The sequence below is a fragment of the Xenopus laevis genome, chromosome 5S (assembly GCF_017654675.1).
Source record: "Xenopus laevis strain J_2021 chromosome 5S, Xenopus_laevis_v10.1, whole genome shotgun sequence".
Lineage (NCBI taxonomy): Eukaryota > Metazoa > Chordata > Amphibia > Anura > Pipidae > Xenopus > Xenopus laevis.
The window spans coordinates 114,381,547-114,395,377 of record NC_054380.1 but is presented as its reverse complement, the minus strand read 5'-3'; the positions used below and the strand labels follow the sequence as shown (position 1 = coordinate 114,395,377).

At 39.8% G+C, this 13,831-nt stretch overlaps 1 protein-coding gene across 5 annotated transcripts in view; it reads left to right on the top strand.

Annotated features, from left to right (window-relative positions):
• arhgef4.S (Rho guanine nucleotide exchange factor 4 S homeolog) overlaps positions 1 to 13,831 on the top strand; it is a 122,683-nt gene that overhangs the window by 69,278 nt on the left and 39,574 nt on the right. For all 5 annotated transcript variants that reach the window (XM_041564989.1, XM_041564990.1, XM_041564991.1 and 2 more), the window contains one exon: positions 12,556 to 12,686. In XM_041564989.1, coding sequence (XP_041420923.1) covers positions 12,556 to 12,686 — 131 coding nt within the window. The remainder of the gene's footprint in view (positions 1 to 12,555; positions 12,687 to 13,831) is intronic.

The window sequence follows — 13,831 nt, the reverse complement described above, 5'->3', positions numbered from 1 at the left end:
TGATTGTAGGGGCTTGACCACATACCATAACTTTATGGTTAGTATCAGAATAGTTTCGCTTGGGTCCAGGGTTGATAAAGTGTTATCACTGATGGTGGGAGGTGTGAATGATGTTTAGGGTCCGGTTGATGACATCAGTGGGCATGGCTATGACATGGCAAGCAAATTCCATTTGGTATGGCTTAACTTACTGACCAATATATTTTAAATCAAGCAGGTTTCATAGAGAAGGTTTCACCACCACAGTTGGCTGAAATAACATGGTGACTGGCAGTGCCTTGTGTAGGCTGGTTTAGAAGGGACAAAGAATACAGTTATTGCCTGGGAATAATAAATAATAATGGAGTTCTATTTTGGTTAAGAAGATAATAGCTAATTGCTACTGATGTCTGTTATCAGTCAACATTATTATGTTATAGAATAAACTTTAAATCCATTCCATCGCATGTAAAAACTGGATCCTAATCTATGTTCCCCGTAGTGATTGTTACACCTCCAAGCAAGCAATAGCATTAAGCAGCAGTATAATTGAAGCAGCAGATCCAGTTCCAGTGTCTTTCTTGAGTAGAGCATTCTGCCCAGTGGAATGATGCACAAGGCCTGTATTGTTAGAGAAATATGCACAGTGATAGGACCATACGAAGGAATGTTATGAGAATGCAATACATTAATGTGTTTGTTTACAAAATCCATTCCTGGCATAGACAAATTAGCCTGTGGAATGTCCATTCTAGTGTCTTACAGCTTAGTATTCAAGGGAGTTTCTTTGTGTACATTTGCTTTTGTTTAATTACTACAGTGAAAGAACCACGAGTCACAATTTCAGAATTTTCAGAAAATATAAATATTGCATAAACCATGGATAACAGATATGTAAGAACTCTGGCAGGGCCCTCAGTACTTATGGATCACTTATTGGTTGGTTGTGTGTGTCAATCTGTATGTTCGTTATATACACCCATTTATTGTACAGCACTGTGGAATATATTGATAATTTATTGATATACGTCTGTATAGTGTTTGAGTCAGACGTAAGCAACTTGAAATAAAGAACAAATCAAATCTGCTCCAGATTAAATGCATTAAAGGGGACCTGTCACCTACACATAAAAAGATGTGTGATAACAGCCATTTGCTAATAAAATATGGAACCCAAATTATTTTTTTCATTAAAGTAGCCATACCTGTTATAAAGGTCTTTACATTTCTGAGCTGTCAATCAAATATTACCTGCCCCACCTCCTGAGGCATAGAGGCGGGGCACTCAATTACTTTCACTTTCCATTCAGCACTTGAATTATTTACCTTCTTCGTCTGACTGTTTCCAGCTTTCAAATGGGGGGTCACTCACCCGTCTAAAAAATAAATGTTCTGTAAGGCTGCAAATTACTTTTTGTCACAAAACAAGGAAGTAAAAAATGTTTTCCCACCCCTAATTTGCATATGCAAATTGGGATTTGGATTCAGTTCGGTATTCAGTTGAATCTTTCGCAAAGGATTCAGGGGTTCGGCCGAATCCAAAATAATGTATTTGGTGCATCTCTAATTGTTATTGCTACTTTTTATCAATCACCTTTCAATTCAGGCCTCTCTTATTCATATCCCAGTCTCCTATTTAAATCAATGTATGGTTGCTAGGGTAGTTTGGACCAGAGAAACCAAAGGGCTGAAATTGCAAACTGGAGAGCTGCTGAATAAAAAAAAGCTAAATAACTCAAAAAACCACAAATAATGAAAAATGAAAACCAATTACAAATTGTCTCAGAATATCACTCATCATACTATAAATTCATTTAAAGGTAAACAACCCCTTTAATTTTTATGTCTCCGGAGTTTCAGTCTGGCAGCTCAGTAATTCAGGTGCAGGCAGTGTCGGACTGGGACAACAGGGGCCCACCCAAAAACCTTAGACCAGGGGCCCGCCCTCAGTACTATTATTCTTCCTCTCCTCACTCAACCTCTATTATCCAAGTCTCTATTCTTTACATACTATAATCTATTATTCCATCTATTTCACCTCTTTGTTCTTATAGAAATAGGGAATGTCCATGAAATAGGCCAAATGTTTAGCAGCATGAGGGCGCACTGACAGGAGTTTTCCCGGTACCCCGGTGGGCCAGTCCGACACTGGGTGCAGGTTACAATTTGCTCTGTTAGTTTGATACATTTCTCAGCAGCATTTGTGGAATATTAGCAACTATTGTATAAATTCCAACTGCCTTTAATGAGCAGGGACAGTGTGTTTTGTAGTCTGGAATCAATCTCTTTGTAGCAGGAAATCTGCTCTCCTCCATAAGTGCAAAAGGCTAGTTTTGACGGTACAAAAGGCTAGTTTTGACACAAAATTGTGCATGCATTGATGCTATCTCTAAAAGATGCACCCATACATGCTCCTATGAACTTGGGGCTACTTGCCAGGTGCAGCAATGGGTCCGTCCTGCTTTAAAGAATAGCATAATGTACACAAACAGGGGAATGTAATATAAGTCGCAAAGAGCAAAACAATTCGCACCAATAAGACTAAAAATCCACATCTCGCAATGTAATATTGTTCCTTAAACTGTTATTGCATTGCGAATTTTAATTGCGCATTGCGAATTTTAATTGCGCACTGCGAATTTTAATTGCGCACTCATAAGAAGTGCTTGAAGGTGTCGTAATCTTTTGGAGCAAACATAACGACTTTTTCAGTAAGAAGTTTTATTACATTGACTGCGCATTGGCGCAAACTATAAATTTCGCAAACGGTCTTTCACTGTCGGAAGTGGTCGCTAAACAGTTTCCGGGCTCGCAAAAGCTACATTAAATTCGCACAAAGCAAAATTTGTTCGCGCAAAGGCATAACTTTTCGCATTGCGAAAAGTTTTTCCGTTAGCGATTTTTATTACATTCCTCCGATAGACTACAACCAGACTGGATATTTTTGTAATTCCAGGGTTCCCTTTGCAGGTTGCATCTATATGTGAAACTGACTTGCTGCAAGTCAGTCTGGTGCTAATGGAGTTATTGACTCTGCCTGCAGAGGTGTAACCCACCCAGTGGTGTAAATATTGATATCCAGACCCCGAGGGTATCACAGATCATGTGCAGGTTGGGGGTACATGGTCGCAGGATCCCTTCAGGCTCCCTCTCTCTGCTACCACTATAGTTATGCCACTAATAACACCATTCCAACACAGGGGAAATATTGTGCATCGCAGCTTGCTGGGGGTTTAGCAAAATTTATGCTACTTTGCATCCATATTGGTGCATAGCACACAAGGCACCGTGTACTCAGACTGAAATTCTGAGAAAAATATAAGCTACAAATAATATAAATTATTATTATTACAGGTATGGGACCTGTTACTGAGAATGCTCAGGACCTGGGGTTTTCCTCTTAACAGATCTTTCCGTAATTTGGATGTCCATTCCTTAAGTCTGCTAAAAAAATAGTTTAAATATTGAGTAAACTAAATAAGATTGTTTTGCCTCCAGTAAGGATTAATTTTATCTTAGGTGGGATCAAGTACAAGGTGCTGTTTTATTATTACAGAGAAAAGGGAAACCAATTTTAAAAAAATCTTAATTATTTGATTAAACTGTCTATGAGAGATCCTTTCCCATAATTTGGAGCTTTCTGGTTAATGGATTTTCAGATAATGGTATTATTATTATTAGTAGTAGTAGTATAACATCTTATTATATTGCTAAAACATTAGCTGCTAAGGTAGGCACACCTGGGGGATGCCAGAACACACTTTCCTGATTTAGGGTCAGGGCAATCACTCAGATTCGGGCATATTAGTTGCCTCGCGACAAATCTCTTCTTCAGGGCAACTAATCTCCCGAACTGCCTCCCGCCTGCTTCGTTTTCCAAAGTCGCCTGAAGTTTCCATGTGAAGCAGCTTCGGGCGACTCCAGAACACAAAACTCACTGAGTGCCATCCTGCAGTTGACTTACATTCTTACGGGAGGCAGTTATGGGAGATTAGTTGCCCTGAAGAAGAGAAGATTTGTCACGGGCGACTAATCTCCCCGAATCTGAGCGTGTGTCCTGACCCTTATCTGTGTTTGTTGCAGCTCAGTGCCATGCACGCATTACACGGTCACCGGATGGACATTCCCACTTCCGCATGTATTCCCAGAGCATTAAATCAATTGACTGTTGTTACGGTTACAATTTCCTGAGATAGATTTCTGTAGTGTGCTGTGGGCTGAATGCTGTCAGGTTTTGGTAACCGATGTATTTTGGCTCAGCCTGTAAATGTGCTTATACTTATCACTAGCGATTATTTTGTATCCGGCGGCTATAAATGATTATGCTATTATAAATATGTTTTTGTTGCTTAATCAATACTGTTTTGCTGTTCTGATCTCAACACTAGAAATAGAAAGCTTCTGTAGAAACTCTATATTTAAAGGCAAACTAAACCCTAAAAATTAAAATGGCTAGAAATGCCATATTTAATATACTGAACTTATTGAACCAGCCTAAAGGTTCAGCATCCCTATACTAGTAGTGATCCAGGTCTTCAGATTGTCACTGGAGCTTCCCATCTTGGATTTTGTTAGAACTGTTTGCAAGAAGCTAAGCTTAGGGGTTGCCCCAAATTATCATTCAGAAAATTAGGTTTGTCTGTCATATAGGCTGATACTACAAGGATGATTGCTAAATTCTGATGCTAATTGTGCTTGTTTCTGAGATGCCATGTACCAATAATTAGATTTTTTCAATAATCAGCCTCATATTGTAACATTGATATGATATATATACAGTATATTGTAAGTTGGTCCCTAAGCTCAGTAAGTGGCAGCAGCACAGAGCATGTGCACTGAATCAGCAGAAAAGGAGATGGGGAGCTACTGGGGCATCTTTGGAGACACAGATCTTTACCACTGAAGGGCTGTGGTTGCCTTGAGCTGGTACAGAATTCCAAAACATAATGTACGATATGTCTGCCCTACTTCTTTATTTCTCCTTTAAAATCTTGCCCCCTGTTCTCATTCCCAGTGATTTCTAATTTGTAAAAAATAATTTGCTGGAGCCCTGTTCCACCCAGATCATCCCCCATTCTGCCCAAACCCCTACTCTATTCCCTCCTGGGAGTAAAAATATGCAGGATGTACTGCAGGCCTTCAGATAGGGCTGTTATTAGCTTGAGGTCCCACTGTCATTTTATGAATTCGTCCAAGGGAAATATTAAATCATAATATTATATCCTATTTATTTTACTTTTTGCCATTAGTGGCTGAGCTCTCTGGTTGGCTAAGAAGAACTTCACTGGCACACAGGAGTTGCGATAGCCCTTGCAATTCTATTAATGCATGCCCCTTTGTCTAGCATTGACTACTGCATTCATAAAATTGCAAGGGCTTGCCCTGCTATCTCAACTCCTGTGTGCCAGTGAAGTTCTTCTTACCCTTCATGTGAGGTGGCCAATTCCTCTATCGCTGGGCACCAGGATACGTGTTTTTGTGTTTGTGTGGAGTGCGGCTTCTCCAAATCTTGCTTCGAACTCTCTGGTTGGCTGACAAATGCTTTTTCCCACAGGCCCCCTACTGTGTTGTAATCCTGCTGCAGGAAACCAGACGGGAGTGTAAAATTACCAAAGATACTCTTCATACATACCAGTGCGCTAATTAAAATGGCTTGTTGGTCAGAAGGTCCCAGATCCATGTAAATATTAAGGCCAAGAATAAAAAGGGACAAAACCATACTGACTGATGCCTTTGATCTGTCGCAAGCCTGGTTTCAAAAATTTAACCAAAAGTTATAAACAAAAAATATTATTTGTAAATGTGATTCCAAAGCAGTGTCTGTGCCTTTCTGTTCTCTACTTAACTGGTTGAGACTCCTGAAACAATGTAGCAGAAGCCAACTAAGCATTATATTATGCCCAACGGGTGCCCTTTAAGGCGTCTGCTACATTGTTACAGGAGATAGAACCTGCAGTGCAGAATGGGACAGATAGATACTGCTTTCAGTAGCAATTACATTAAGAACTTGAAGAATTGCTGAGCTTCGGAAGAAAACGGCCAGTTACTATTTAAGATAATAGATTTTCCCTGAGGGGGAGAAAATAAAGGAATTAGAAAATCAAGGAAAGAAAGCATAAACACGCCATATAGCTGAGCACCTCCAGTATTGTTACACTGCTGGGATCTCACTAGAACATGAAGTCATAGCTCTGGGAATACTAATCCCTGTAGTGCAGTGACTCACTCTCATTGCATGATCTCATTAGATACATATACCCAAACCCCATGAAATTCATTTATTAAGGGAGAGCAACAGTGAAGTTAAAAATAAAAAACGAGAGCTTCTGTTTTTTTTTTTTTTGCATAAATCATCTTTTTATTATGAACTTATACAGGGCCAATACATTTCCACAAGGCTTTACAGACAATATACATCGTTCCTATCAGTCCCTGTTTTATTATGAGCCAATGAACCTGTCTGTATGTTTTTGGAGGAAAGCCTTGCATGCAATAGAAGAAAGTACCCTGGCTGGAATCAAACCCTGGGCATAATCATCTGGGGGCCACCTTTGCTGTTAGATGGAATAAGGTCATGGGTCCTTACCAGGTCCCCTCTATCTGTTCCCATCTAGTTGCACCACTGCTGTTGTTAGTAGGGATGTCGTGGACTGTTCGCCCGCGAACTAATTCGCGCGAACATCGGCTGTTCGCGTCCGCCGAATGTTCGCGAACGTCGCGCGACGTTCGCCAATTTGGGTTCGCCTTAGCTGGCGCTTATTTTTGACCTCTCACCCCAGACCAGCAGATACATGGCAGCCAATCAGGAAGCTCTCCCTCCTGGACCACCCCCACACCCCCTGGACCACTCCCCTTCCATATATAAACTGAAGCCCTGCAGCGTTTTTTCATTCTGCCTGTGTGTGCTTGGAAGAGCTAGTGTAGGGAGAGAGCTGTTAGTGATTTGAGGGACAGTTGATAGTAACTTTGCTGGCTAGTAATCTACTTGATACTGCTCTGTATTGTAGGGACAGAACTCTGCAGGGATTTGAGGGACATTTTAGGTTAGGTAGCTTTGCTGGCTAGTAATCTACCTTCTACTGCAGTGCTCTGTATGTAGCTGCTGTGGGCACTGCTTCTGATCTCTCATCTGCTGACTGCTGCCTGTAACCCAATAGTCCTTGTAAGGACTGCTTTTATTTTCTTTTTTGTTTTTTTTACTTTGCTACTGTAAGAGCCCAGTGCTATTAGTCTAGCTGTGTTGGGGAGTGGGACTGGTGTGCTGCTCCTCCTAGTAGTTCACCACCACCAGCACCAACCAGAGTCAAAATTGTTACAAAGTATCTTATTTGCACCTGTTAACTGTTCTGAGCTCTCTGCCAAAAGCTAATTAAGTTAGAAACTGTTTTTTTTCTGGCTGTTCAGTTCAGAGAAAAGAGGGACTGGTGTGCTGCTCCTCCTAGTAGTTCACCACTACCAGCACCAACCAGAGTCAAAATTGTTACAAAGTATCTTATTTGCACCTGTTAGCTGTTCTGAGCTCTCTGCCAAAAGCTAATTAAGTTAGAAACTGTTTTTTTTCTGGCTGTTCAGTGCAGAGAAAAGAGGGACTTTCCAGTACAAAAGAGGGACAGGGGGTTGAGTGGTCAAAAGAGGGACAGTTTTGAGGTATGCAAGTGCCACCTAGCTGTGTGAGCTTTTTCACATTCTGTCTAAATAACAATAATAATTCCGTGTCTGTAAACATCACCTGAGTGATGTTTTTACAGCAGCAATAATATATTCCGTATCCACTACTGTATACGTTGCCCTTGCAGGCATTGTTTGCCCAGTCTTTAACCAAGTGCCACCTAGCTGTGTGAGCTTTTTCACATTCCGTGTCCGTCAACAATGTATTTTTCAGATACATTTTTGCCCTTGATCCCCCTCTGGCATGCCACTGTCCAGGTCGTTGCACCCTTTAAACAACTTTAAAATCATTTTTCTGGGCAGAAATGTCTTTTCTAGCTTTTAAAATTCGCCTTCCCATTGAAGTCTATGGGGTTCGTGACGTCCGCGAACCGTTCGCATTTTTGACGCAAGTTTGCGAATATGTTCGCAAACATTTTTTCCGCCGTTCGCTACATCCCTAGTTGTTAGCTACTGTCTGATGAAGGGTTTGTTTTTTGTACGCAAAAGCATATGGGTGTTAAAATTTCATTTTGGGGCACATTGTTCCTATATGAGCTCTTTGATCTTTGTTTTTTGGATACACAGTCACAAAGATCTTATTAGCCTGGTTTTATTTCTATGTCATGCACAGACAGAGCATTAAGGGTGGTTCACCTTTCAGTTAAAGGGATACTGTCATGGGAAAAAAAAAATTTTTTCAAAATGAATCAGTTAATAGTGCTACTCCAGCAGAATTCTGCACTGAAATCCATTTCTCAAAGGAGCAAACAGATTTTTTTATATTCAATTTTGAAATCTGACATGGGGCTAGACATATTGTCAATTTCCCAGCTGCCCCTGGTCATGTGACTTGTGCTCTGATAAACTTCAATCACTCTTTACTGCTGTACTGCAAGTTGGAGTGATATTACCCCCCTCCCTTTTTCCCCCCAGCAGCCAAACAAAAGAACAATGGGAAGGTAACCAGATAACAGCTCCCTAACACAAGATAACAGCTGCCTGGTAGATCTAAGAACAACACTCAATAGTAAAAACCCATGTCCCACTGAGACACATTCAGTTACATTGAGAAGGAAAAACAGCAGCCTGCCAGAAAGCATTTCTCTCCTAAAGTGCAGGCACAAGTCACATGACTGGGTGCAGCTGGGAAATTGACAAAATGTCTAGCCCCATGTCAGATTTCAAAATTGAATATAAAAAATCTGTTTGCTCTTTTGGATTTTAGTGCAGAATTCTGCTGGAGTAGCACTATTAACTGATGCGTTTTGAAAAAAAACATTTTTTCCTATGACAGGATCCCTTGAAGTATAAACATGTTACAAAATGGGTAATTCCAGGCAATTGGTCTTACTTTTTTTAATTATTTGCCACCTTCTTCTGATTCTTTCCAGCTTTCAAATGGGTAGTCACCAATTTGTCCGTTTCGCCGAAAAAATTGAACCGGCTGAAAATTTGCAAAACACAAATTTTGCTGCAGCATCAATTTTGACGACCGAGTGATTTTGCGTATACTTTGACGCTCGTGTCATTTCACGTAAATTTTGATGCTCGCGTCAATTTTGACGCAGGCGTCCAAATATTGTTGACGCGTGACGGTTTTGATGCAAGCAACTACTCAAACGCGCGTCCAAATGTTTTTATATTTTTGCATCAATTTTTACACCGGCGTTAAAGTCAATGGGCGTCCGAATAATCTTGACACGTGACGGTTTTGATGCGAGCGACTATTCTGACGCACATCCAAATTTTTTTGGAGTTTTTGAATTTTCACTGCAGTTTCACGAATTTGTTCGCCATTCGCAAATTTATTCACCCATTACTAGTAGTCATTGAACCCATCTAAAATGTTCTAATGTTCTGTAAGGCTACAAATTAATTGTAATTGCTACTTTTAATTACTCACTTTTCTATTCAGACCTCCTATTCACATCTCAGTCTCTTATTAAAATTAGTGCATGGTTGGTAGGGTAATCCGAACCCTAGCAACCAGATTGCTGAAATAGCAAACTGCAGAGCTGCAGAATAAAAAGCTAAATAACTCAAAATCCGGAAATAATAAAAAATGAAAACCAATTACAAGTTGTCCCTCTACATCATACTAAAATTTATTAAAAGGCTAACAACCCTTTCAGTTATTAATAAATGCATGGATTGAATACATATCTAATGTCTTTGTAACTCTTTGAAATAAACCTGTTTTTGCTTTTTTTGTGCTTTCAGGTTAGTTCGTTAAAGGGACTGTTCCCTCTTGACTTAACTTTTAGTATGATGTAGAGAGTGATATTCTGAGAGAATTTGTAATTGTGTTGCATTTTTTAATCATGAAAGGTTTTTGAATTATTTAGTTTTTCATTTTGCAGCTCTTCAGTCTGCATTATAAGCAATCTGGTAGCTAGGCTCTGGTCGAAAGTCCAACCTATGGTCAGGGCCCCCTTAGCTCATTAAATGGGTACACATACAGTAAACAGAAATAAAATACTGCATCAGTTTCAAGAGTCTCTGGAAAAGCAAATACTTGGGGGCCCATTTACTTAGTTCGAGTGAAAGAATAGAATAAAAAAAACGTAGAATTTCGTACGAATTTTTTGGCTTCTTCGACCATCGAATTGGCTACTTCGACCTTCGACTACGACTTTCACTTCGAAACGAACAATTTGAACTAAAAATCGTTCAACTATTCGACCATTCGATAGTCGAAGTACTGTCTCTTTAAAAAAAAACTTCGACCCCCTCCTTCGGCAAGTAAAACCTACTGAGGCCAATGTTAGCCCATGGGGAAGGTCCCCATAGGCTTCCTAAAAATTTTCTGATCGAAGGAAAATCCTTCGATCGATGGATTAAAATCCTTCGAATCGTTCGAAGGATTTAATCATTCGATCGAACGATTTTTCCTTCGATCGTACGATCGTAGGAAATGCGGTAAATCCTTCGACTTCGATATTCGAAGTAGAAGGATTTACATTCAGCGGTCGAATATCGAGGGTTAATTAACCCTCGATATTCGACTCTATGTAAATTTGCCCCATAGTCTCCCCAAATCTCCACCTAACTGACTTCCAAGCTGAGCTTATCAGGTGTTATAAAGAGAGCAAATGCTTATTATCTCTTCTATTCTGAGCCACACGTTCGAAGCGAGTTCAGTAGATTTCTTGACTTCCAAAATTTGATATTGCTATGGAATCCCTTATCTGAAAACCAATTATCCAGAAAGAGTTACGAGAAGGAAATTACCCATAGAATCCATTTTTAAGCAAATCATTTTAATCTCAAAAAAGGATTTCCTTTATCACATAATAAACTATTAGCTTGTACTTGATGGTAACTAAGCTACATGAATCCATATTGGTGGCAAAACAAAATTGGGTTTTAAAGGGGACCCATCACCCAAAAAAATTATTTTAAAATCCTATTTTATCACATTAGTTAAGCAAGATGAACTTTAATTACACTATATAAATTATTTAAATCTTGTTTCCTTCATTCTGGGAATTCATAATTATAGCAAGCTGGCAGGAGCCATTTTGTGGACACTGTTATTAAGACAAGCCTTGTATCATCTCAGAATCTTGTTTGTGCACCAGAATGGGGGACCTGATGTCCATCCCCATGCCCTGGTTACACAATTAAATGGTAAAGAGAATGGGGGAATGTGGGGAGATCAGTGACATCTAGGAAGTGCTGAATGGAAATTGAAAGTAATTGTCTGCCCCGCCTCTATGCCTAAAGCATAGAGGAGGGGCAGACAATATTTAATTGACAGCTGGGATTTTTAAATGAGCTTACAACAGCTATGAATGGTTTAAAAAAAATAGAAATTTGGATTTCATGTTTAATTTGAAAAGGGCTTTTATTATACAGATTTTTGTCTCTGGGTGACAGGTCCACTTTAAAGTAACTAATTGTTTTCAGATAGATCACCAGAAATAACAACTTTTTCCAATGACTTTCTATTTTCTGTGTGTGGCTGTTTTTCTAATATTGAAGTGTCAAGTGTCATTTTCACCTTCTGAAGCAGCTCTAGGAGGGGTACAGCAATACCCCACTTTAACATTCCCAGAAATTATGTTTTCCCAGAAACTACACAATTATTTGTGGTCTGGTGTAGGTAAGCACCATTTGATTTTTTCCCCGCATTTTATATTTTCTCTGAATTTACGTTGATTTGTTGTGGTCCCCGGAAAACCATAAAAGTGGGGTTTACTGTATATATGTATACATTCAACAAAATTGTACAAACTTGGAGCTAAGAATAAAGCAAGCATGAAACTCCACCCAAATTATCAAAAATATAATTTTGCCTAATGAAAGCAAATGGAATTCTAATCAGTTTTCCAATACAGGTATGGGACCTGTTATCCAGAATGCTCGGGACCTGGAGTTTTTCAGATAATGGATTTCTGTAATTTGGATCTTCATGCCTTAAGTCTACTAGAAAATCATTTAAACATTAAATAAACCCGATAGACTGGTTTTGCTTCAAGTAAGGATTAATTATATCTTAGTTGGGATCAAGTACAAGGTACTGTTTTATTATTACTGAGAAAAAGAAAATCAGCTTTGGGTTATTTAGATAAAATGGAGTCTATAACGTCTTTCTGTAATTTGGAGCTTTCTGGATAATGGTTTTCCAGATAACAGATCCCATACCTGTATATTGTATATTAATCAAAAGATCCTATTGAACGTGGTATCCACGCTTAATTACATGTACAACTGAAACAAGGAAGCTAACAGTTCATGCAAAGCATTGTGGGAAATGTAGTTCTGGCTGCAAGAGCGCTAACTAGATCGACAGCATTTTAATAGTGCAGGCAGTCAGGATGAGCAGAGAATAGAAAGGGACAAACAGAGGTTTTTGATAGCAATTACATGTGCAAATATTTATTATGTGTTTTGATAACCATATTATTTATCTGAAATTTGCAGTATTTAATAATGGGTCGACGAGCAGACCTTCGCTGTTTGATGACTTGGGGAGTGATGAGGATTTTTATGATGAACTACATGTTTCCGGTCACCGCTTTGTCGGAGGGGGCGAGCAGCTGGCAATAAATGAGGTAAGATAGTTTCCACCATAAACCTGGGTTTGCCTGATAGATTTAAAGCAAAAGTGGAGTACAGATGACTATAGCCTTTGTATCACCCACGTGCAAAGTGCTGAGTGATTTTGACACATGGGTGTATCATAACAATGTCTCAGTGTCTCAACCACTATAATTATATGGAACTACTGCACATCTGCTTGTGGGTGTGCCTGAAACTAGCAACTCTTACCTGTGGCATTTATTGTCATTGTCTGGCCACAGTGATCAACAGATTATGTGCTATATATATCTTCTGTCTCCTCCAACAGTCTTTCCTCTGTCATTCTCTCTGGAGTCTTTCTCCTTTTACACTATCCTCTCTGGCACTCTTTCCCTGACACTATGTCCTCTGGAACTGTCTACTCCGACACTCTTTCCCCGACACTCTCCCCACTGACACTCTCTCCTTTAACACTCTCCCCCCTCCAGCATTCTCTCCTCTGGAAGTTTCTCCTACTTTTTCCTCTGGCACTCTCTCCTTCTACACTATGGGGCAAATTCAATAACATTCGTAGTTTCGCCAGGCGCAACTTCGCCGCGCTTCGCCAGGCGTAGTTTCGCCAGCGCTCCGCAAATTCACTAAAATCCGAAGTTGCGCTCAGGGGTAGCGTAAGGTTGCGAAGTTGCGCTAGCATTGATTCGCTATGTAAAGCAAAGTTACGCTAGCGAAGGCTAATTTGCATACGGCGCCAAATTCAAATTTCAATGGAGGAATACGTATCAGCACTACAAATGCCTAGAAAACCTTCAAATCATCAAATAAAAATTTTATTTTGCCCTACACATGTGCCCACTGTCTAGGTAAGTTGCCATGAGTCCTGAAATGTAGGGGGGAAGGAGGGGAGCCCCAAAAATTTTTTCGATCTTTTTCAGCCTATCAGCCATCATGTAGAAAACACGCCAGCGTTTTTTGGGACTTAGAAAAAATTTAGACTTTTTTTGAAACAATCCCTATCTACTCTATTGCGCTTCGCCAGGTCTGAGGTGGCGAAGGAAGTCTAGCGTAAAAGGTAGCGTTCAATACACTGCGCAAGTTAGTGAATTTGTGTAGTTACGTCGCTAGCGAAAATTCGCCAGGCGTAAGGGTGCGAAGTAACACTAGCGAAACTACGCCAGCG